Source organism: Hyperoodon ampullatus (assembly GCF_949752795.1).
Source record: "Hyperoodon ampullatus genome assembly, chromosome: 3".
In the NCBI taxonomy this organism is placed as follows: domain Eukaryota; kingdom Metazoa; phylum Chordata; class Mammalia; order Artiodactyla; family Ziphiidae; genus Hyperoodon; species Hyperoodon ampullatus.
In genome coordinates, this window is record NC_136916.1 from 53,855,221 (window position 1) to 53,874,467 (window position 19,247).

The 19,247-nt window shown below is 37.9% G+C and overlaps 1 protein-coding gene across 1 annotated transcript in view; it reads right to left on the reverse strand.

Moving 5' to 3' along the window:
- HERC1 (HECT and RLD domain containing E3 ubiquitin protein ligase family member 1) overlaps positions 1-19,247 on the reverse strand; it is a gene marked incomplete at its 5' end in the record, with an annotated part of 168,081 nt that overhangs the window by 30,091 nt on the left and 118,743 nt on the right. Inside the window, 10 exons of the mRNA XM_079700457.1 lie at positions 1,371-1,664; positions 3,107-3,280; positions 4,283-4,384; positions 12,024-12,170; positions 13,768-13,873; positions 14,276-14,475; positions 15,303-15,433; positions 17,180-17,380; positions 18,212-18,339; positions 19,051-19,178. Of these exons, the coding sequence (XP_079556583.1) occupies positions 1,371-1,664; positions 3,107-3,280; positions 4,283-4,384; positions 12,024-12,170; positions 13,768-13,873; positions 14,276-14,475; positions 15,303-15,433; positions 17,180-17,380; positions 18,212-18,339; positions 19,051-19,178 (1,611 nt within the window). The remainder of the gene's footprint in view (positions 1-1,370; positions 1,665-3,106; positions 3,281-4,282; positions 4,385-12,023; positions 12,171-13,767; positions 13,874-14,275; positions 14,476-15,302; positions 15,434-17,179; positions 17,381-18,211; positions 18,340-19,050; positions 19,179-19,247) is intronic.

Genomic DNA, 19,247 nt, shown 5'->3' on the forward strand with positions numbered 1-19,247 from the left:
CAACCCAATCCAAAAATGGGCAGAAGACCTAAATAGACATTTCTCCAAAGAAGATATACAGATTGCCAACAAACACATGAAAGAATGCTCAACATCATTAATCATTAGAGAAATGCAAATCAAAACTACAATGAGATATCATCTCACACTGGTCAGAATGGCCATCATCAAAAAATCTAGAAACAATAAATGCTGGAGAGGGCGTGGAGAAAAGGGAACACTCTTGCACTGTTGGTGGGAATGTAAATTGATACAGCCACTATGGGGAACAGTATGGAGGTTCCTTAAAAAACTACAAATAGAACTACCATGACCCAGCAATCCCACTACTGGGCATATAACCTAAGAAAACCATAATTCAAAAAGAGTCATGTACCAAAATGTTCATTGCAGCTCTATTTACAATAGCCAGGACATGGAAGCAACCTAAGTGTCCATCAAGAGATGAATGGATAAAGAAGATGTGGCACATATATACAATGGAATATTACTCAGCCATAAAAAGAAACAAAATTGAGTTATTTGTAATGAGGTGGATAGACCTAGAGTCTGTCATACAGAGTGAAATAAGTCAGAAAGAGAAAAACAAATACCGTATGCTAACACATATGTATGGAATCTAAAAAAAAAAAAAGTTCTGACAAACCTAGGGGCAGGATAGAAATAAAGATGCAAACGTAGAGAATGGACTTGAGGACACAGGGAGGGGGAAGGGTAAGCTGGGATGAAGTAAGAGAGTAGCACTGACATATATACACTACCAAATGTAAAATAGATAGATAGTGGGAAGCAGCTGCATTGCACAGGGAGATCAGCTCGGTGCTTTGTGACCACCTAGAGGGCTGGGACCAGGAGGGTGGGAGGGATATGCAAGAGGGAGTTGATATGGCGATATATGTATACATACAGCTGATTTACTTTGTTATACAGCAGAAACTAACACAACACTGTAAAGCAATTATACTCCAATAAAGATGTTTAAAAAATAAAATAAAATAAAATAAAATGAAGGTAACTTTTACAATGTTATTGTAAACAGAGGAAATACAGATAAGCTCTAACAGGGGAAAAATAATAAAAAAAAATATCACAAGGTACCTATGGACAAGAAAATGAGAAAATATGTGACTATGTCATTGAAAACCAGCACATTTATAAGAGCTCCACAATTCTCATAATGAATCCCTGTCACCAAAGAAGACTTCCATCAGATTGAAAGTGAGTATCTAAAAGCAAAATATTTTAAGTTTATATAAGGGTGTGCTTCTTGCTCTATTCAAGCTAGCAAATACTTATTGAGGGTCTGCTACTTACTAAACATCCATAATACAATCTCAGTTACATATAACAGTAGCTCATACTACACTTACCATTAGGAGTACAAGTTCATCCTCTGGAACAGGCTCTAGATCAGGAACAGTAAAAGATTCTGGAAACTGTGCTCCATTGGTCAGGGCTTCAGCAGCTTTTATGGTGGTTGAGAAACATTCTAACCAGGCCCACTCATTTGGATTCCACGATGCAGGGTCAGGGAGGCAGTTCTGGTGGTGTGGTGGCACTGGAGGATTACACAGCAGCTGATCTAGATGAAGTCCCACAGCAAGGGAAGCCAGACATTGCATATAGGGGCTGTGAACAAGCTGGTCACCACAAACCACATGAGGCTAAGAGAAAATGTAAGGATATTATGCTGAAGAACCTCTGCCAAATAATATAAATTAGCCTCCTGCATTCTGAAAGCCTGTAGTCATATTTTAGCTTTACTTTTTTAAGCTTTTTACTTTGAAATAATTTTAGATACATAGAGAGTTGCAGAGATAGTACAGAGACTCCCTATAAACCCTTCACCCAACATTCTGTAATGTTCACATCTTATATAACCATGGTGCGATAATCAAAGCTAAGAAAGTAACATTGGTTGCAATAATAACTAAACCACAGAACTTTATAGGGTTTCCCACTAATACTCCTTTTCTTTTCTTTTTAAAAAATACTTATTTATTTATTGGCTGTGTCGGGACTTAGTTGCAGCGCGTGGGCTCTAGAGGGCCCAAACTTAGTTGCCCCTCAGCATGTGGGATCTTAGTTCCCCAAACAGGGATCGAACCCACGTCCCCTGCACTGGAAGGCGAATTCTTAACCACTGGACCACCAGGGAAGTCTCTAATGCTCCTCTTTTGCTCCAAGATTCAACCCAGGACACCACACTGCATTTAGCATATTTTCATTACAGTTTTTCTTGAATTAAAAAAAAAAAAGGCAGATAACTGAACCATGGAGACCTGCTCCCTCTCACATTTCCTCCTTTACCAAAAGAACCCTGGTAGCCATCAAAGACAGCCTTCTTCCCTGGCCCTCCCTAGATGTACTAGAGCAACTCTGTGAGAGACTGAGCGATTCAGAAAAGAAAACCTGGGCAAATCTCAGTGAAATTAACTGGGTGTGGTAACAGCTGATTAGATTAATGTAGCATGGCAAAAAAAAAAAAAAAAAAAAAGGAAAAAGGAAAAACCCCAGATGAGCTCTGCCTAGGAGCAGCATACTGTGACTACTGAGGGCTGGAAGACAGGCTATACAGGATCATGGCCTGGGCAACAAGTCCAAATTCCATAATTTCCCATTCTAGTATTTAATGACCTTACTTAATTCAACCTTACCTCTTCTACTAAACTTTCCACAAGGATTCACCTGATAAAGTGGACAGGATGTTCACTCTGACGCCCATATCCATTCCCCCTCCCAACTGTGGGATGGCAAAGCCACACAAAAATAGATATATGGGTCAGAAAAGGGAAGATGATATACTCTGAGGTACAGGGATTTAAAGAAGCTTTAGAATGAATAAATAATCTGACATGAATAATAGAAACACTATACAAATTTGAGCGTTATTTAAAAATTTTACTCCCACTAAAATAAAGTAAAAGCAGGCTTAGGATTACTAAACAACTGTTTTAGACATGAATTATCTTCATTTGATTCTGCCCAAACAGCCCCACTTATTTTACTCAGACCTCATACTCTTAAGGGATAAATTCAAAGCTATAATTCCAATTCCAAAGCACCAGTCATCTGCACATCTGCAAGAACGAGTGTAATCAGTTACCTTTTCATAGGCATACTGCTCCTGAAGCATCACGGGGAGCCGCTCCAGAAATGCTCTCATGCAGGGAGCCATGTTTAATCCCAGAACACCCTGTTGTTTCAGTGCTGTCCTACAGGTTGCTAAAACATGATTGGCAGCAGCCCATTCTGCTGTACAATTCACGACCAAAACATCCTGATGAAAAATAAACCATGCCACATGATATTTGCTTAAATAAAAGAGAGACATTCCATCACCATTCATATATGAGAAATTCCTTCTAGTAATACATTAAACACTTTTGCTTTTTGGATATTTTATGCTATACTTTTTTAATGCCTATGAACTTCAAAACATCCTAAATTTTGTCTAAGGTAAAAACAAGTGAATAACTGTAAAATGTGTGAACTACCTTGGATTAGCTGATTCTTCTTAAAAGAGACTTAATTATTTGCTATCTCATAGGACTTGTAGGACAAGGTATCTAGTATATTTTAAGAGTCTGACATGACCACAAGGATACTAGAGGAAGTAGTACTCTGCTGAGGGACACACATCTACGAGAGAAGCAGCACTGCTCTGTGGCTCTATGGTTTATTCTATGTAGGCTACTACTGCCTATGGTCTGATTCTACATTTTACTTCTAGTAGGACTGTTCATGCAGGTCTTCAGCTCTATTTTAGTATTACCACATATTAACCACATAAATGTAAACCAAAGCAGCACATTGGCACTATTCATTAAGGGTATGAAAAGCAATATTGTAAGAGATAATGTCATATCATAGAATTATTTCACAGTAGAGGGCTAGTATTTTTTAGTAGAACATTAAATTTGAAAGCCAAGATATATTCTATATAGTTGAGTTAAAGGTTTTTGAGGTAGTCCTTCTTTTCAGGGAAAATTCTTTAGATAATTTAGTGCTGTCTCAAAAATCATGGCAGAAAGTAATAAATTCTCTTTATAATTTCCAGTGGAAAGTCATTCAATAATTAAGCATTTTCCCCAAAGTATAGGGTATAGGAGAGTACCAGGTTCTAGTTTTCCTTCTGTCACTAAATAGCTGCATTATCTTGGGCAAGTAATAATCCCTCTGGATATCATTTTTCGCCTCGGTAAAGTGGGATGCTTGGACTACGATTTTTAAGATACCTTACAGGTTAACAACTTACAACTTGATATGACTGTAAAATTACCTTTGATCTATTTGAGCAAGCAGCTACCCCAACATCTGGAATCCATACTGTGGTCTGAATAGCCCCAGAGCCAATCACAACAGTTTGCAAGACAGAGCCATCCTAAAATGAGATGTATTTATCAATACACACTACTTAACTAGTTAGCCATTATTTACATTTTAAATTTATACTTCACGTTCACAAAAACTTATTGTAAAACCTACACTTTAGCTACATTTGGCAATGCCCAACTGCATACCACTATCCAATTTTCTAGAGCCTTTTCTAAATGATTTAAAAAATACATCATTAAGAAAAAATAAGGGCAGGGGCGCCTTCAAGATGGCAGAGGAGTAAGACGTGGAGATCACCTTCCTCCCCACAGATACACCAGAAATACATCCACATGTGGAACAGCTCCTACAGAACACCTACTGAACGCTGGCAGAAGACCTCAGACTTCCCAAAAGGCAAGAAACTCCCCACGTACCTGGGTAGGGCAAAAGAAAAAAGGAAAAACAGAGACAAAAGAATACGGACAGGACCTGCACCTCTGGGAGGGAGCTGTGAAGGAGGAAAGGTTTCCACACACTAGGAAGGCCCTTCACTGGTGGAGATGGGGTGGGTGAGAGGGAAGCTTCAGAGCCGCAGAGAAGAGCGCAGCAACAGGAGTGCAGAGGGCAAAGCGGAGAGATTCCTGCACAGAGGATCGGGGCCGACCAGCACTCACCAGCCTGAAAGGCTCATCTGCTCACCTGCCAGAGCAGGTTGGGGCTGGGAGCTGAGGCTCAGGCTTCGGAGGTCAGACCCCAGGGAGAGGACTGGGGTTGGCTTCATGAACACAGCCTGAAGGGGGCTAGTGTGTCACAGCTACCCAGGAGGGAGTCCAGGGAAAAGTCTGGACCTGTCTAAGAGGCAAGAGACCATTGTTTCCGGTGCGCAAGGAGAGGGGATTCAGAGCACTGCCTAGACGAGCTCCAGAGACGGGCATGAGGCGCAGCTATCAGCGTGGACACCAGGCATGGGCATGAGATGCTAAGGCTGCTGCTGCAGCCACCAAGAAGGCTGTGTGCAAGCACAGATCACTATCTACACCTCCCCTCCCAGGAGCCTGTGCAGCCTGCCACTGCCAGGGTCCCGTGATACAGGGACAACTTCCCCAGGAGAACACACGGAACGCCTCAGGCTGGTGCAACGTCACGCTGGCCTCTGCTACTGGAGGCTTGCCCTGCATCCGTACCCCTCCATCCCCCCGGCCTGAGTGAGCCAGAGCCCCCTAATCAGCCACTCCTTTAACCCCATCCTGTCTGGGCGGGGAACAGACACCTTCAGGCAACCTACATGCAGAGACGGGGCCAAATCCAAAGCTGAACCCTGGGAGCTGTGTGAACAAAGAAGAGAAAGGGAAATCTCTCCCAGCAGCCTCAGGAGCAGTGGATTAAATCTCCACAATCAACTTGATGTACCCTGCATCTGTGGAATACCTGAATAGACAAGAAATCATCCAAAAATTGAGGCAGTATACTTTGGGAGCAACTGTAGACTTGGGATTTGCTTTCTGCATCTAATTTGTTTCTGGCTTTATGTTTATCTTAGTTTAGTATTTAGAACTTATCATCATTGGTAGATTTGTTTACTGATCTCGTTGCTCTCTTCCTTATATATATATAGAATTTTTTTTTCCTTTTTCTTTTTGTGAGTGTGTATCTGTATGCTTCTTAGGGTAATTTTGTCTGTATAGCTTTGCTTTTGCCATTTGTCCTAGGGTTCTGACTGTCCGTTTTTTGTTTTTTTTGGTATACTTTTTAGCAACTGTTATCATTGGTGGATTTGTTTTTTGGTTTGGTAGCTCTCTTCTTTCTGTTTTTTTTATTACTTTTTAATTTTTAATAATTTATTTTTATTTTAATAACTTTATTTTATTTATTTATTTTTTCTTTCTTTCCTTCTTTCTTTCTTTTTTTTTTTCTCCCTTTTCTTCTCAGCCGTGTGGCTGACAGGATCTTGGTGCTCCGGCCTGGTGTCAGGCCTGAGCCTCTCAGGTGGGACAGCCGAGTTCAGGACATTGGACCACCGGAGACCTCCCAGCCCCATGTAATATCAAATGGTGAAACCTCTCCCAGAGATCTCCATCTCAACGCTAAGACCCAGCTCCACTCAACGACCAGCAAGCTCCAGTGCTGGACACCCCATGTCAAACAACTAGCAAGATAGGAACACAAGCCCACCCATTAGAGAGATGCTGCCTAAAATCATACTAACTTCACAGATACCCCAAAACACACCACTGGACATGGTCCTGCCAACCAGAAAGACAAGATCCAGCCCCACCCACCAGGCACCTGTCCCCTCCAACAGGAAGCCTACACAACCCACTGAACCAACCTTACCCACTGGGGGCAGACACCAAAAAACAACAGGAAATACGAACCTGCAGCCTGCGAAAAGGAGATCCCAAACACGGTAAGTTAAGCAAAATGAGAAGACAGCAAATAGCAGATGAAGGAGCAAGGTAAAAACCCAACAGACCAAACAAATGCAGAGAAAATAGGCAGTCTACCTGAAAAAGAATTCAGAGTAATGATAGTAAAGATGATGCAAAATCTTGGAAACAGAATGGAGAAAATACAAGAAACGTTTAAGAAGAACCTAGAAGAACTAAAGAGCAAACAAACAATGATGAACAACACAAAAGAAGAAATTAAAAATTCTCTAGAGGGAATCAATAGCAGAATAACTGAGGCAGAAGAATGGATAAGTGACCTGGAAGATAAAAGAGTGGAAATAACTACTGCAGAGCAGAATATAGAAAAAAGAAAAAAAAGAATTGAGGAGAGCCTCAGAGGCCTCTGGGACAACATTAAACGCACCAACATTCGAATTCTAGGGGTTCCAGAAGAAGAGAAAAAAAAAAGGAACTGCAAAAATATCTGAAGAGATTATAGTTGAAAACTTCCCTAATATGAGGAAAGAAAGAGTCAATCAAGACCAGGAAGTGCAGAGAGTTCCATACAGGAAAAATCCAAGGAGAAACATGCCAAGACACATATTAACCAAACCAACAAATATTAAATTCAAAGAAAAAATATTAAAAGCAGCAAGGGAAAAGCAACAATTAACATACAAGGGAATCCCCATAAAATTAACAGCGATCTTTCAGCAGAAACTCTGCAAGCCAGAAGGGAGTGGCAGGACATATTTAAAGTGAGGCAAGGGAAACAACTACAGCCAAGATTACTCTACCCAGCAAGGATCTCATTCAGATCTGATGGAGAAATCAAAAACTTTACAGACAAGCAAAAGTTAAGAGAATTCAGCACCACCAAACCAGCTCTACAACAAATGCTAAAGGAACATCTCTAGGCAGGAAACACAAGAGAAGTAAAAGACCTACAATAACAAACCCAAAACATTAAGAAAATGGTAATAGGAACATACGTATCAATAATGACCTTAAATGTAAATGGATTAAATGACCCAACCAAAAGACATAGACTGAATGGATACAAAAACAAGACCATATATATGCTGTCTACAAGAGACCCACTTCAAGCCTAGGGACACATACAGACTGAAAGGGAGGGGATGGAGAAAGATATTCAATGCAAATAGAAATCAAATGAAAGCTGGAGTAGCAATTCTCATTTCAGACAAAACAGACTTTATAAGACTATTACAAGAGACAAAGAAGGACACTACATAATGATCAAGGGATCAATCCAAGAAGAAGATATAACAATTGTAAATATTTATGCACCCAACATAGGAGCACCTCAATACATAAGGCAAATGCTAACAGGCATAAAAGGGAAAATCGACAGTAACACAATAACACTAGGGGACTTTAATACCCCACTTTCACCAATGGACAGATCAACCAAAATGGAAATAAATGAGGAAACACAAGCTTTAAATGATACATTAAACAAGATGGACTTAATTGATATTTATAGGACATTCCATCCAAAACCAGCAGTTTACACTTTCTTCTCAATTGCTCATGGACCACTCTCCAGGAGAGATCATATCGTGGGTCACAAATCAAGCCTTGGTTAATTTAAGAAAATTGTAATCGTATCAAGTATCTTTTCCGACCACAATGCTATCAGACTAGATATCAATCACAGGAAAAAAATCTGTAAAAAATATAAACACATGGAATATAAACAATACACTACTAAATAACCAAGAGATCACTCAAGAAATCAAAGAGGAAATCAAAAAATACCTAGAAACATATGACAATGAAAACAGGATGACCCAAAACCTATGGGATGCAGCAAAAGCAGTTCTAAGAGGGAAGTTTATAGCAATACAATTCTACCTCACAAAACAAGAAAAATCTCAAGTAAACAACCTAACCTTACACCTAAAGCAATTAGAGAAAGAAGAACAAAAAAACCCCAAAGTCAGTAGAAGGAAAGGAATCATAAAGATCAGGTCAGAAATAAGTGAAAAAGAAATGTAGGAAACGATAGCAAAGATCAATAAAACTAAAAGCTGGTTCTTTGAGAAGATAAACAAAAATTGACAAAACATTAGCCAGACTCATCAAGAAAAAAAGGGAGAAGACTCAAATCAATAGAATTAGAAACGAAAAAGGAGAAGTAACAACTTCTGCAAAAATACAAAGGATCATGAGAGATTACTACAAGCAACTACATGCCAATAAAATGGGCAACCTGGAAGAAATGGACAAATTCTTGGAAAAGCACAACCTTACGAGACTGAACCGGGAAGAAACAGAAAATATAAACAGACCAATCACAAACACTGAAATTGAAACTGTGATTAAAAATCTTCCAACAAACAAAAGTCCAGGACCAGATGGCTTCAGAGGCGAATTCTACCAAACACTTAGAGAAGAGCTAACACCTATTCTTCTTCTCAAACTCTTCCAAAAAATAGCAGAGGGAAGAACACTCCCAAACTCATTCTACAAGGCCACCATCACCCTGACACCAAAAAAAGACAAAGATACCACAAAAAAAGAAAACTACAGGCCAATATCACTGATGAACATACAAGCAAAAATCCTCAACAAAATACTAGCAAACAGAATCCAATAGCATATTAAAAGGATCATACACCATGATAAAGTAGGGTTCAACCCAGGAATGCAAGGATTCTTCAAAGTACACAAATCAATCAATGTGATAAACCATACTAACAAACTGAAGGATAAAAACCATATGATCATCTCAATAGATGCAGAAAATGTTTTGACAAAATTTAACACCCATCTATGATAAAAGCTCTCCACAAAGTAGGCACAGAGGGAACTTACCTCAACATAATAAAGGCCATATGTGACAAACACACAGCCAACATCATTCTCAATGGTGAAAACTGAAACTATTTCCACTAAGATCAGGAACAAGAAAAGTTGCCCACTCTCACCACTATTATTCAATATAGTTTTGCAAGTTTTAGCCACAGCAATCAGAGAAGAAAAAGAAATAAAAGGAATGCAAATAGGAAAAGAAGTAAAATTGTCACTGTTTGAAAATGACATGATACTATACATAGAGAACCCTAAAGATGCTACCAGAAAACGACTAGAACTAATCAATGAATTTGGTAAAGTAGCAGGATACAAAGGTAATGCAAAGAAATCTCTTGCATTCCTATACACTAATGATGAAAAATCTGAAAGAGGAATTAAGGAAACACTCCCATTTTACCATTGCAACAAAAAGAATAAAATACCTAGGAATAAACCTACCTAAGGAGAAAAACGACCTGTATGCAGAAAACTATAAGACACTGATGAAAGAAATTAAAGATGATACAAACAGATGGAGAGATATACCATGTTCTTGGATTGGAAGAATCAACATTGTGAAAATGACTATACTACCCAAAGCAATCTACAGATTCACTGCAATCCCCATCGAACCACCAATGGCATTTCTCACAGAACTAGAACAAAAAATTTCACAATTTGTATGGAAACACAAAAGACCCCAAATAGCCACAGCAATCTTGAGAAAGAAAAACAGAGCTGGAGGAATTAAGCTCCCTGACTTCAGACTATACCACAAAGCTACAGTAATCAAGACAGTATGGTACTGGCACAAAAACAGAAATATAGATCAATGGAATAGGATAGAAAGCCCAGAGATAAACCCAGGCACATATGGTCACCTTATTTTTCATAAAGGAGGCAAGAATATACAACAGAGAAAAGACAGCCTCTTCAATAAGTGGTTTGGGAAAACTGGACAGCTACATGTAAAAGAATGAAATTGGAACACTCCCGAACACCACACACAAAAATAAACTCAAAATGGATTAAAGACCTAAATGTAAGGCCAGACACTATAAAACTCTTAAGAGGAAAACATAGCAAAACACTCCATGACATAAATCACAGCAAGATCCTTTTTGACCCACCTCCTAGAGAAATGGAAATAAAAACAAAAATAAACAAATGGGACCTAATGAAACTTAAAAGCTTTTGAACAGCAAACAAAACCATGAATAAGACGAAAATACAACTCTCAAAATGGGAGAAAATATTTTCAAATGAAGCAACTGACAAAGGATTAATCTCCAAAATATACAAGCAGCTCTTGCAGCTCAATATCAAAAAAACAAACAACCCAATCCAAAAATGGGCAGAAGACCTAAACAGACATTTCTCCAAAGAAGATATACAGATTGCCAACAAACACATGAAAGAATGCTCAACATCACTAATCATTAGAGAAATGCAAATCAAAACTACAATGAGGTACCACCTCACATGGTCAGAATGGCCATCATCAAAAAATCTAGAAACAATAAATGCTGGAGAGGGTGTGGAGAAAAGGGAACACTCTTGCACTGTTGGTGGGAATGTAAATTGATACAGCCACTATGGAGAACAGTATGGAGGTTCCTTAAAAAACTAAAAATAGAACTACCATCCGACCCAGCAATCTCACTACTGGCATATACCCTGAGAAAACCATAATTCAAAAAGAGTCATGTACCACAATGTTCACTGCAGCACTATTTACAATAGCCAGGATGTGGAAGCAACCTAAGTGTCCATCGACAGATGAATGGATAAAGAAGATGTGGCACATATATACAATGGAATATTACTCATTATTAAAAAGAAATGAAATTGAGTTATTTGTAGTGAGGTGGATGGGCCTAGAGACTGTCATAGAGAATGAAGTAAGTCAGAAAGAGAAAAACAAATACCGTATGCTAACACATACATATGGAATCTAAAAAAAAAAAAAAAAAAAAAAAAAGTCATGAAGAACCTAGGGGCAAGACGGGAATAAAGATGCAGACCTATTAGAGAATGGACTTCAGGACATGGGGAGGGGGAAGGGTACGCTGGGACAAAGTGAGAGAGTGGTAGTGTATATATGGACATATATACACTACCAAATGTAAAATAGCTAGCAGTGGGAAGCAGTTGCATAGCACAGGGAGCTCAGCTCAGTGCTTTGTGACCAGCTAGAAGGGTGGGATAGGGAGGGTGGGAGGGAGATGCAAGAGGGAGGAGATATGGGGATACATGTATATATATAGCTGATTCACTCTGTTATACAGGAGAAACTAACACACCATTGTAAAGCAATTATACTCCAATAAAGATATTAAAAAAGAAAAAAATTAAAGGGCAGAGAAAGGGTTTTCTTCAATATTCAAGATATTATTACACAAAATATTCCTAGGATTGGTTGGGTTAACTTTTATCACATATAAGTTAATTTAAAAACATTTCTTAAGATAAAAATAACATCTATACTCTTACCCTTAAAGACCAAATGTTCATGAGGCCACCTAAACCACCAGACACCAGGGCCAACCCATCAGAACTAAAGGCAACGGTTCGGACAGGGGTGATGTGTCCTCGCAATTGATAAACACACTTGGCTCCGACTGATTTCCTATATCCATCCTGCAATTCATTTTTATTTTTAACAAATATTGAAAAATAAAACAATTTACAGATTCAAGATTTACAATTCATTCTTGGAAATTTTATATTTCAGTATAAAATTGGGGAGGAGGGAAGGACAACTCTCTCATAAGGACTAGCCTGACAGAAAATAATAAGATATCAACCTGGTTCTCCTTTGCTGATACTGTTTCATCTTTTTTGATACACTTCTAAGCTAGTTCTCTACTCTTCAAACTGGAAGAAATGACTACATGTAAGTTCCAATTATCCCTCAGAGATAGGAAAATTCTAACTTCTACTTTTTAATGAGTGTCTTAATTTTTAAATTTCACTTCATGTAATTTTCACTTTTAGCCTCTATCATTTGTGAATTGCACATGCTGGTGCTATACAAACAAGTTCCTCTTTCTGTTGGCTTATGGGTCTGTCTGTCCCATGGTATCTAATCTCATGTTTGCTCTGCAGGTTTTAGGAATGAGATACGTAGGCCTGTCCAAAGGGCTACTCTTTAGCACAGAGAGCAAATCAGATTTACCTCTAGTGCTCCTACCTCTGCTTCTGTGATATTTTCCTCCCATTAGTGAGCTATCTACTCCTCCCTCCTCACCCCTTTCTCCCTGCCTTTAAGCTCCCACTTCCTTTTAGTTATGAGAGAGCATAATACCAGATATACTCATTTACCCAAAAATGACATAATGTATTTGTATAATGAACAAAAGAGAAAGCAACAGAGGTTGCAAACTGGCAACTCAGGGATACAATTCAACTGGCCAACCAGGGTTTTAAAGAATTTCAAGTCAGATGCCAATGTTTAATATTGGGAGATTTTACTTAAAACACTGAATTTTTGATGTCCACCAAAAAAAAATTTGACAATCTGGTAGCAATAGGCTCTAATTTCTGGAGGGTGGCAATCTCCTCTGTGGCAGCTATGCCCTTTCTATGAAGCATGTGCACTCCTGTGTGTGTGTGTGTGTTTGTGTGTGTGTGTGTTTGTGTGTGTTTTACCTTCTCCACAGCTTTGTGAATGAATTTATGTTCCTTATCTAGACGGCTCTGTGAGCATCTACCATAATTTTTTTTTTGGCCATGCCAATCGTCTTGTGGGATCTTAGTTCCTCGACCATGGATTGAACCCAGGGCCACAGCAGTGAAAGCACTGAGTCCTAACCACTAGACTGAAAGGGAATTCCCTGTCTACTGTAAATTTTTAACCTCTGTTTAAGGTAAAGGAATGGTTCTTCATAGGTGGAATTCTGGTATCAGTAAGAGATACTTTGAATAGGAGTGCTCCCGTGGTGTTCCTGCTTCACTGTACCAAATACTTTAACTTAGGACTCACCTATTGGTAGTGTTGATTATATACCATAAACAATCACCACTCCATATTTATTGAACATCTCACCTTAACAGGCAATTATGGTATCTCTGACTTATAAAAAATTAGGCTAATTCAGAGAGCACACAAAGTATGACAATTATTCACATTTCCCTAATGGCTCTTGACATTTGAGATACTGAGTAGGAGTATTACTTGATAACATATACTATCTGTGGTTTCAAATAAAGTCTTGAAAAACACCAGAATATTTACCTGGCAATTTGATTCCTGGTCCCACCATCCTTCTGAACTAGTCACACTGGTCTGTGTGGTATCTTGTGGAATACGCCAAACACATACTAAGCCACTCTGACAGCCACTTAAAAAATTTGATCACATAAAACCAAAACATGTCAATATGCAGAAGTAAAAATATTTTCAAAGAGCAATCAATTAAGACCTGATAGAACTACTACAGTATATTTTAAAAATTTATTAGTAGTAGGTATGCTATAATCTTTCACAAGAAAATCAAGTAGGATCTATATTCTAACAATATCACACACGGTTAAGGAGATGGCATATCTTTGGATTACATATCCCAAGCTTCACATTGGAAAACTTCTTTATTTCTCTAAGGTGATCTTATGGTATTACACATTATAAGAACAGTAACTGGCAGTAAACTGTTTAAGATTATTGAGAAGCCACACTTAATGCAAGTAACAGTCCATACTAATATAAAAATTAAGACACACACACACACAAATTTACAACATACCTGGCCATCAGTAAATGCAACTTGGATCCTTTCCCTGGAAGGCTGCACCAAGCAATGCCATTTACAATAGATGGATGGCAGAGTGAATGTAGACAGCGCCAGCATCCTGCAATAGGCCCCCAGAGTTTCACATTTTCTTCTTTGGCACATGTCATAAGAATATGACCTGTTGGGTCCCACTTCATACTAATAAGAGTATCCTTAAAATGGTAGAGGTAGAAAAAAAATCATAGTAATGCTTCCTTCACAAATACTTTAAACTTAATAAGTTATGACCTATACTTCTATCACTCAATTATTCTGAAATCAACATTTTATGCAAATTAGATACTGGCATATTATTTCCAATCACTAGACCAACTCACCCTTTAATATAGTCTGCACTATATATATTTGTTGCAGTCAAAGCTCAATAAATGTTAGCTGGATGAATGAATTATGAAATTCTGATTCAGAAGGTTATCTTTCATCACCATTTTAAAAGTTATTTTTATGGACTACTGATCATTAAAATATGAAAAAGAAGAGACTTCTTTAAAAAAGCATCTCTTACACCAAAAATAGCTAATACTATGAGAATCTGGGACATGTCTTGTGTTTATATGGTTGTCATCATTGGGTTCTTCTGACTTCGTTTTTTTTACCCTCCTTCACACCTTCCAGCTCCTGGCTTCATGCATTTATGTTACTTGCCTAGATGGCCCCATAAGCATCTGAACTGGCAACCTCTGTTTAAGGTAAAGGAATCATTCTTCATAGATGGAATTTCTAGCATTAGTGGGAGGTACTCTGACAGGGGGTGTTCCAAGGGTATTCCTCTTTCACTGTTTTGGTTTTACCTCTTTCTTAGCTCAATGGCTTTCTTACATAGACTTTTCCATTTACATACATGGTCCAAAGACTTCATATAACAATAGAATATTAAATCATAAGTGACTGATATAAAAAAGTTCTTTGAGAAAACTAGTATCAAGCAATACTACAGTATAAAACAAGAAAAAGCAACCATCAGGTAAAGATGCTTTACCTTATGTGCATCAATTAGAACAATGCCTCCTTTCTCAAGCGGTTCCTTTGTTCCCAATAACAGTTTTCCATCAAAATATCCCACTGCAAATGGTCTGTCTTCACTGAACCAAGCAATGCAAGTTACAGACACTAACATGATAGAAAATAAAAATTTTAAAAAGAAAATAAGAGAGACTTATTTGTCATTGTCTCCCTTAAAAGACAGAGACTTTGCAACAAATATATACCTCTACAACCACTCCAAGTAAGTTTACAAACATCTCTTTAACACATTTAGACAAAATGTAAGCTTACAGCTGGGATTTCATGTAACCCACTTTAAAAGTGTTATTTGTAAGTGACGAGGAGTACCTCATTTTTAATCTTTCATTTTGAAGTGGTTATTGAAAAACAGAGACAACTGAATTCCTTTGCTGATTTTAAGTCATTGTATAAGATTCTTTCCTTTTGGACCAGAATCTACCATGAAACTGAGAAGTGAAATAATCCAACTCTTAGAAAAAAAAATTTCCTGTCCCTTCTTTTGCTTAATATTGCCTATTCAGTGTGTTTCCATATTCTATCAAACATGTTATATTCTAACAATCTATATTCATACTTGTTTCTTTAAGTATATGTAACACTGGAAGGCTACAAAAGAAGTAAAAAACAGTATCTGTGGGAGTAGAATGGGGACATGGGAGCTGAGCAGATGTGAGAAAGACTTTTTACTATTTATTTATTTATTTATTTATTTATTTATTTATTTATTTATTTATTTTTGCTGCACCATGCGGCATGTGGGATCTTAGTTCCCTGACCAGGGATCAAACCCGTGCCCCCTGCAGTGGAAGCGTGGAGCCCTAACCACTGAACCGCCAGGGAATTCCCTACTGTATACCTTTATAAACTTAAAAATTTTTGAACCCTATGATGGTATTATCTAGTTTAAAAAAAACTGGGTAAGAAAATGGCAGCCACCAGGAGGGCTCAGGCCAGTGCGTACTCCCCAGAACTGCTGCTGCCCGTGTCTTTGTCCCCACAATGAGCCACAGCCACCCCCCCGCCTCTGCAGGAGACCCTACGATACTATCAGACCGGGGCTATGGACCTTGAAGAAAGCAAATGAATATTGACTTGTAGTGGTGGAGATGACATGTTTCTGGAGGATCCCCAGTATTCACAGAAGACAGAAACTGAGAGTAATGACATTAGCATTACTCTGTGAATAAAAAGAAGCCACGGGCTGTCAGGGGAGGACAGGGATTGCTAACTGGGCAGTGCACCCTTCATGCTGAGAGAGAAGAGAAGAGAGGGCGAGCTTTCCTCTCAGACATCTGAGAAGCAAGCGTGCTGTCCTCTAGGCCTCGAAACTGCATGGCTGTGGCTGGGATCTTCGAGATATCCTACTCCCCCAAAACATCTAACAAAAACTATCTAGTAAGATGCCTAGCCATCCAAAAGGAAGATAGCAAGAAAATAAGTAAAAGTAGGCTTCCTACTATGACTTCTTAAATCAGAAACTTCCCTCCCCATCTCCTCCTTCCCCCATTTCCTTAATTTTACTCATTTGTTAACAATTTCATCTCCATCAATGATTATTATTTTTTCCTCTTGGACATTCTTAACATTCTAGAGAGACCTAGTGCCCACTAGAAGTGTTCAGACACTTGCACAAAGGATAAATGACTAATTTAGATCTTATTTTGGCAGTGATGTGTGGTAGGGGTTGACAAAAAAATATCTTTCAACTTAGTAACTAACTAAAATGAAATACCAACTGAACAATTTAGAAAACAAAACCAAAAGTAATATTTACTCAGCATGTGCCAAAAAAGTAAATCTATTTGACTGGGGGGAACACTTTCTCAACCAGACAGAATTCCAGTCACTTACCATCCTTTCGATAGCAATGCTCCAATTCTCGACGGTGCATGGTGGATACATCAACAACTTCAATCAGTCTTAGAGATCCATCCATCCGTCCCACCAACAATAATTCTGGAGATTCTCCTGACCAGGCTGAGGATGGACCCTCTTCTGGCCAAGCCAGGGCAGATACCCAGTGAGGCTGAATATCTACTAACCCTTTTCCTCCTAAAGAGGGAGAAAATGTTAACTAGTTGCCACTTAATTCTTAAAAACAATAACAATAACAAAAATACGTACTATTTAATTTAATACACTCAAAGCAGTCCCCAATTTCATAATAGCCTACTAATGAATAAGACTGCAAGGCAAGATCCTTCATTTATATACTACATATGATTATCAAATTCATAGCTTTTCTGTAACTATTAATAGGACAAAAATGATAGCTTTATAGGAGAAAGAATAAAGGAAAATAATCAACATACAAATGTCAAACACTTAAGTCCTTTCCTAATAATTACTGAAAACCAAATTAACATACAAAATTTACCTATAGTTAAGGCTAGCTGTTCCTTCAAATATATGAAATAGAACAGCTATTACCCAAACATGCAAAAGCAAACAAAAATGCTGGTAAGCCCAAGATTACAATAATAATTTTTACTTTCCAGAGAGGTTATTAAAAATCAACAAGAGTTTGTCCCTGTGAAACAGATAAAATTAATAGAAATATTTCAGGTGATTCAAAAGAATACATAGCTAAAAATGCAGTGACTGCTACTTCTCCTCAAATCCTACCCTGAATGCTGAGTGGTACATAGAAAGAATTTTTAGTTTACAACTACCAGGTTAATTGAAACTCCTAGAAGAAAAAGTCAGGAAATGAACACTTTCTCTTTAATTTAAACCATACTAAGCATAGATTTTCACAGTTTATGAACAGATTGTGAGATTCAAGGTGAAGGGAAGCCAATGTTTGGACTTAGAAGGCTAAGAGAAAGGCTTTTTTAAAAAAAAGTAGCTTCAGCAGTTTACTAGTATCTATGTGACTCTTACCATTAACTTGCCAGATATTCACCATCTTTTCCAAAGCCCCAGCTAGATATTTGCCACTGATACTCCAGGAAACAGGTGAGAAACTTGGATCACTAGGTGATCCCAGGCTTTCCTCAGCATCACCTTCCCTAGAATATAACAGATATGTATGGAATTCTAATCCCCATCATCACAAAGTAAACTAAATCCTAAACCTTAAAATAAGGGTTTTATATAGACTATAGTACATAAAGGCAAATCAAAAGCTTTTACATTTCAAAAGCCTGGCTAGCAGTATTTGACAATCACACAATTGCTAGTGTTTGTCATAATGTGAAAAATGTAGAATTACAGAAGAGTAATACTTAGACAATTCATCATTTAATGTAGTACATAATTTGTCAACAAAAGTATTCTGATTCCATATGGGTTATACATATGGTTATTACTCAGAGCACACTGACTCTTGTTTGCCTAATAGCTAGGGAAGTTTTATAGCTAGCTATAAAAATATAGAAGATGCTACACTGCTACAGAAGAAATATCATTACCCTAATTCCTAAATAATCCTTGAAGAATGATGGAAAATTAGCCTACTGTTTTATAGAATTGAACATTTATAATGCTGGCATAGTAGACCTTGATTTAATTTTGAGTAAGTTGACAGATATTGACAGTATTTTTATTTTCTAAATTACTATCTTGTAAATTAAAAAAAAAAACACTGGAGACTGTTCTAAGAGAAAAAACTGTAAAAAATTTTAGTGACAATTTGAGTACACTAACACAACCAAGATGAAGCATGTTTAGGATTGTCTTATTTTTAAATGTTACCCAAGAGAGCTAATGTCAGTACTCACAATCTGTTGAACACACAGGTCTGTTGCAGTGAATACTGCTTCTTGGTGACATTCCACACCCGGATGGTGCCATCATTGCCACTTGTAGCCAAGAGTCCTTTTTTATTACACCAAACACAAGTCATTACCTAGAAAAGATAAAAAGTCCAGCAATATTTGAGCAAGTTTTAATTCAAATGATTCTATAATCTGAAAGA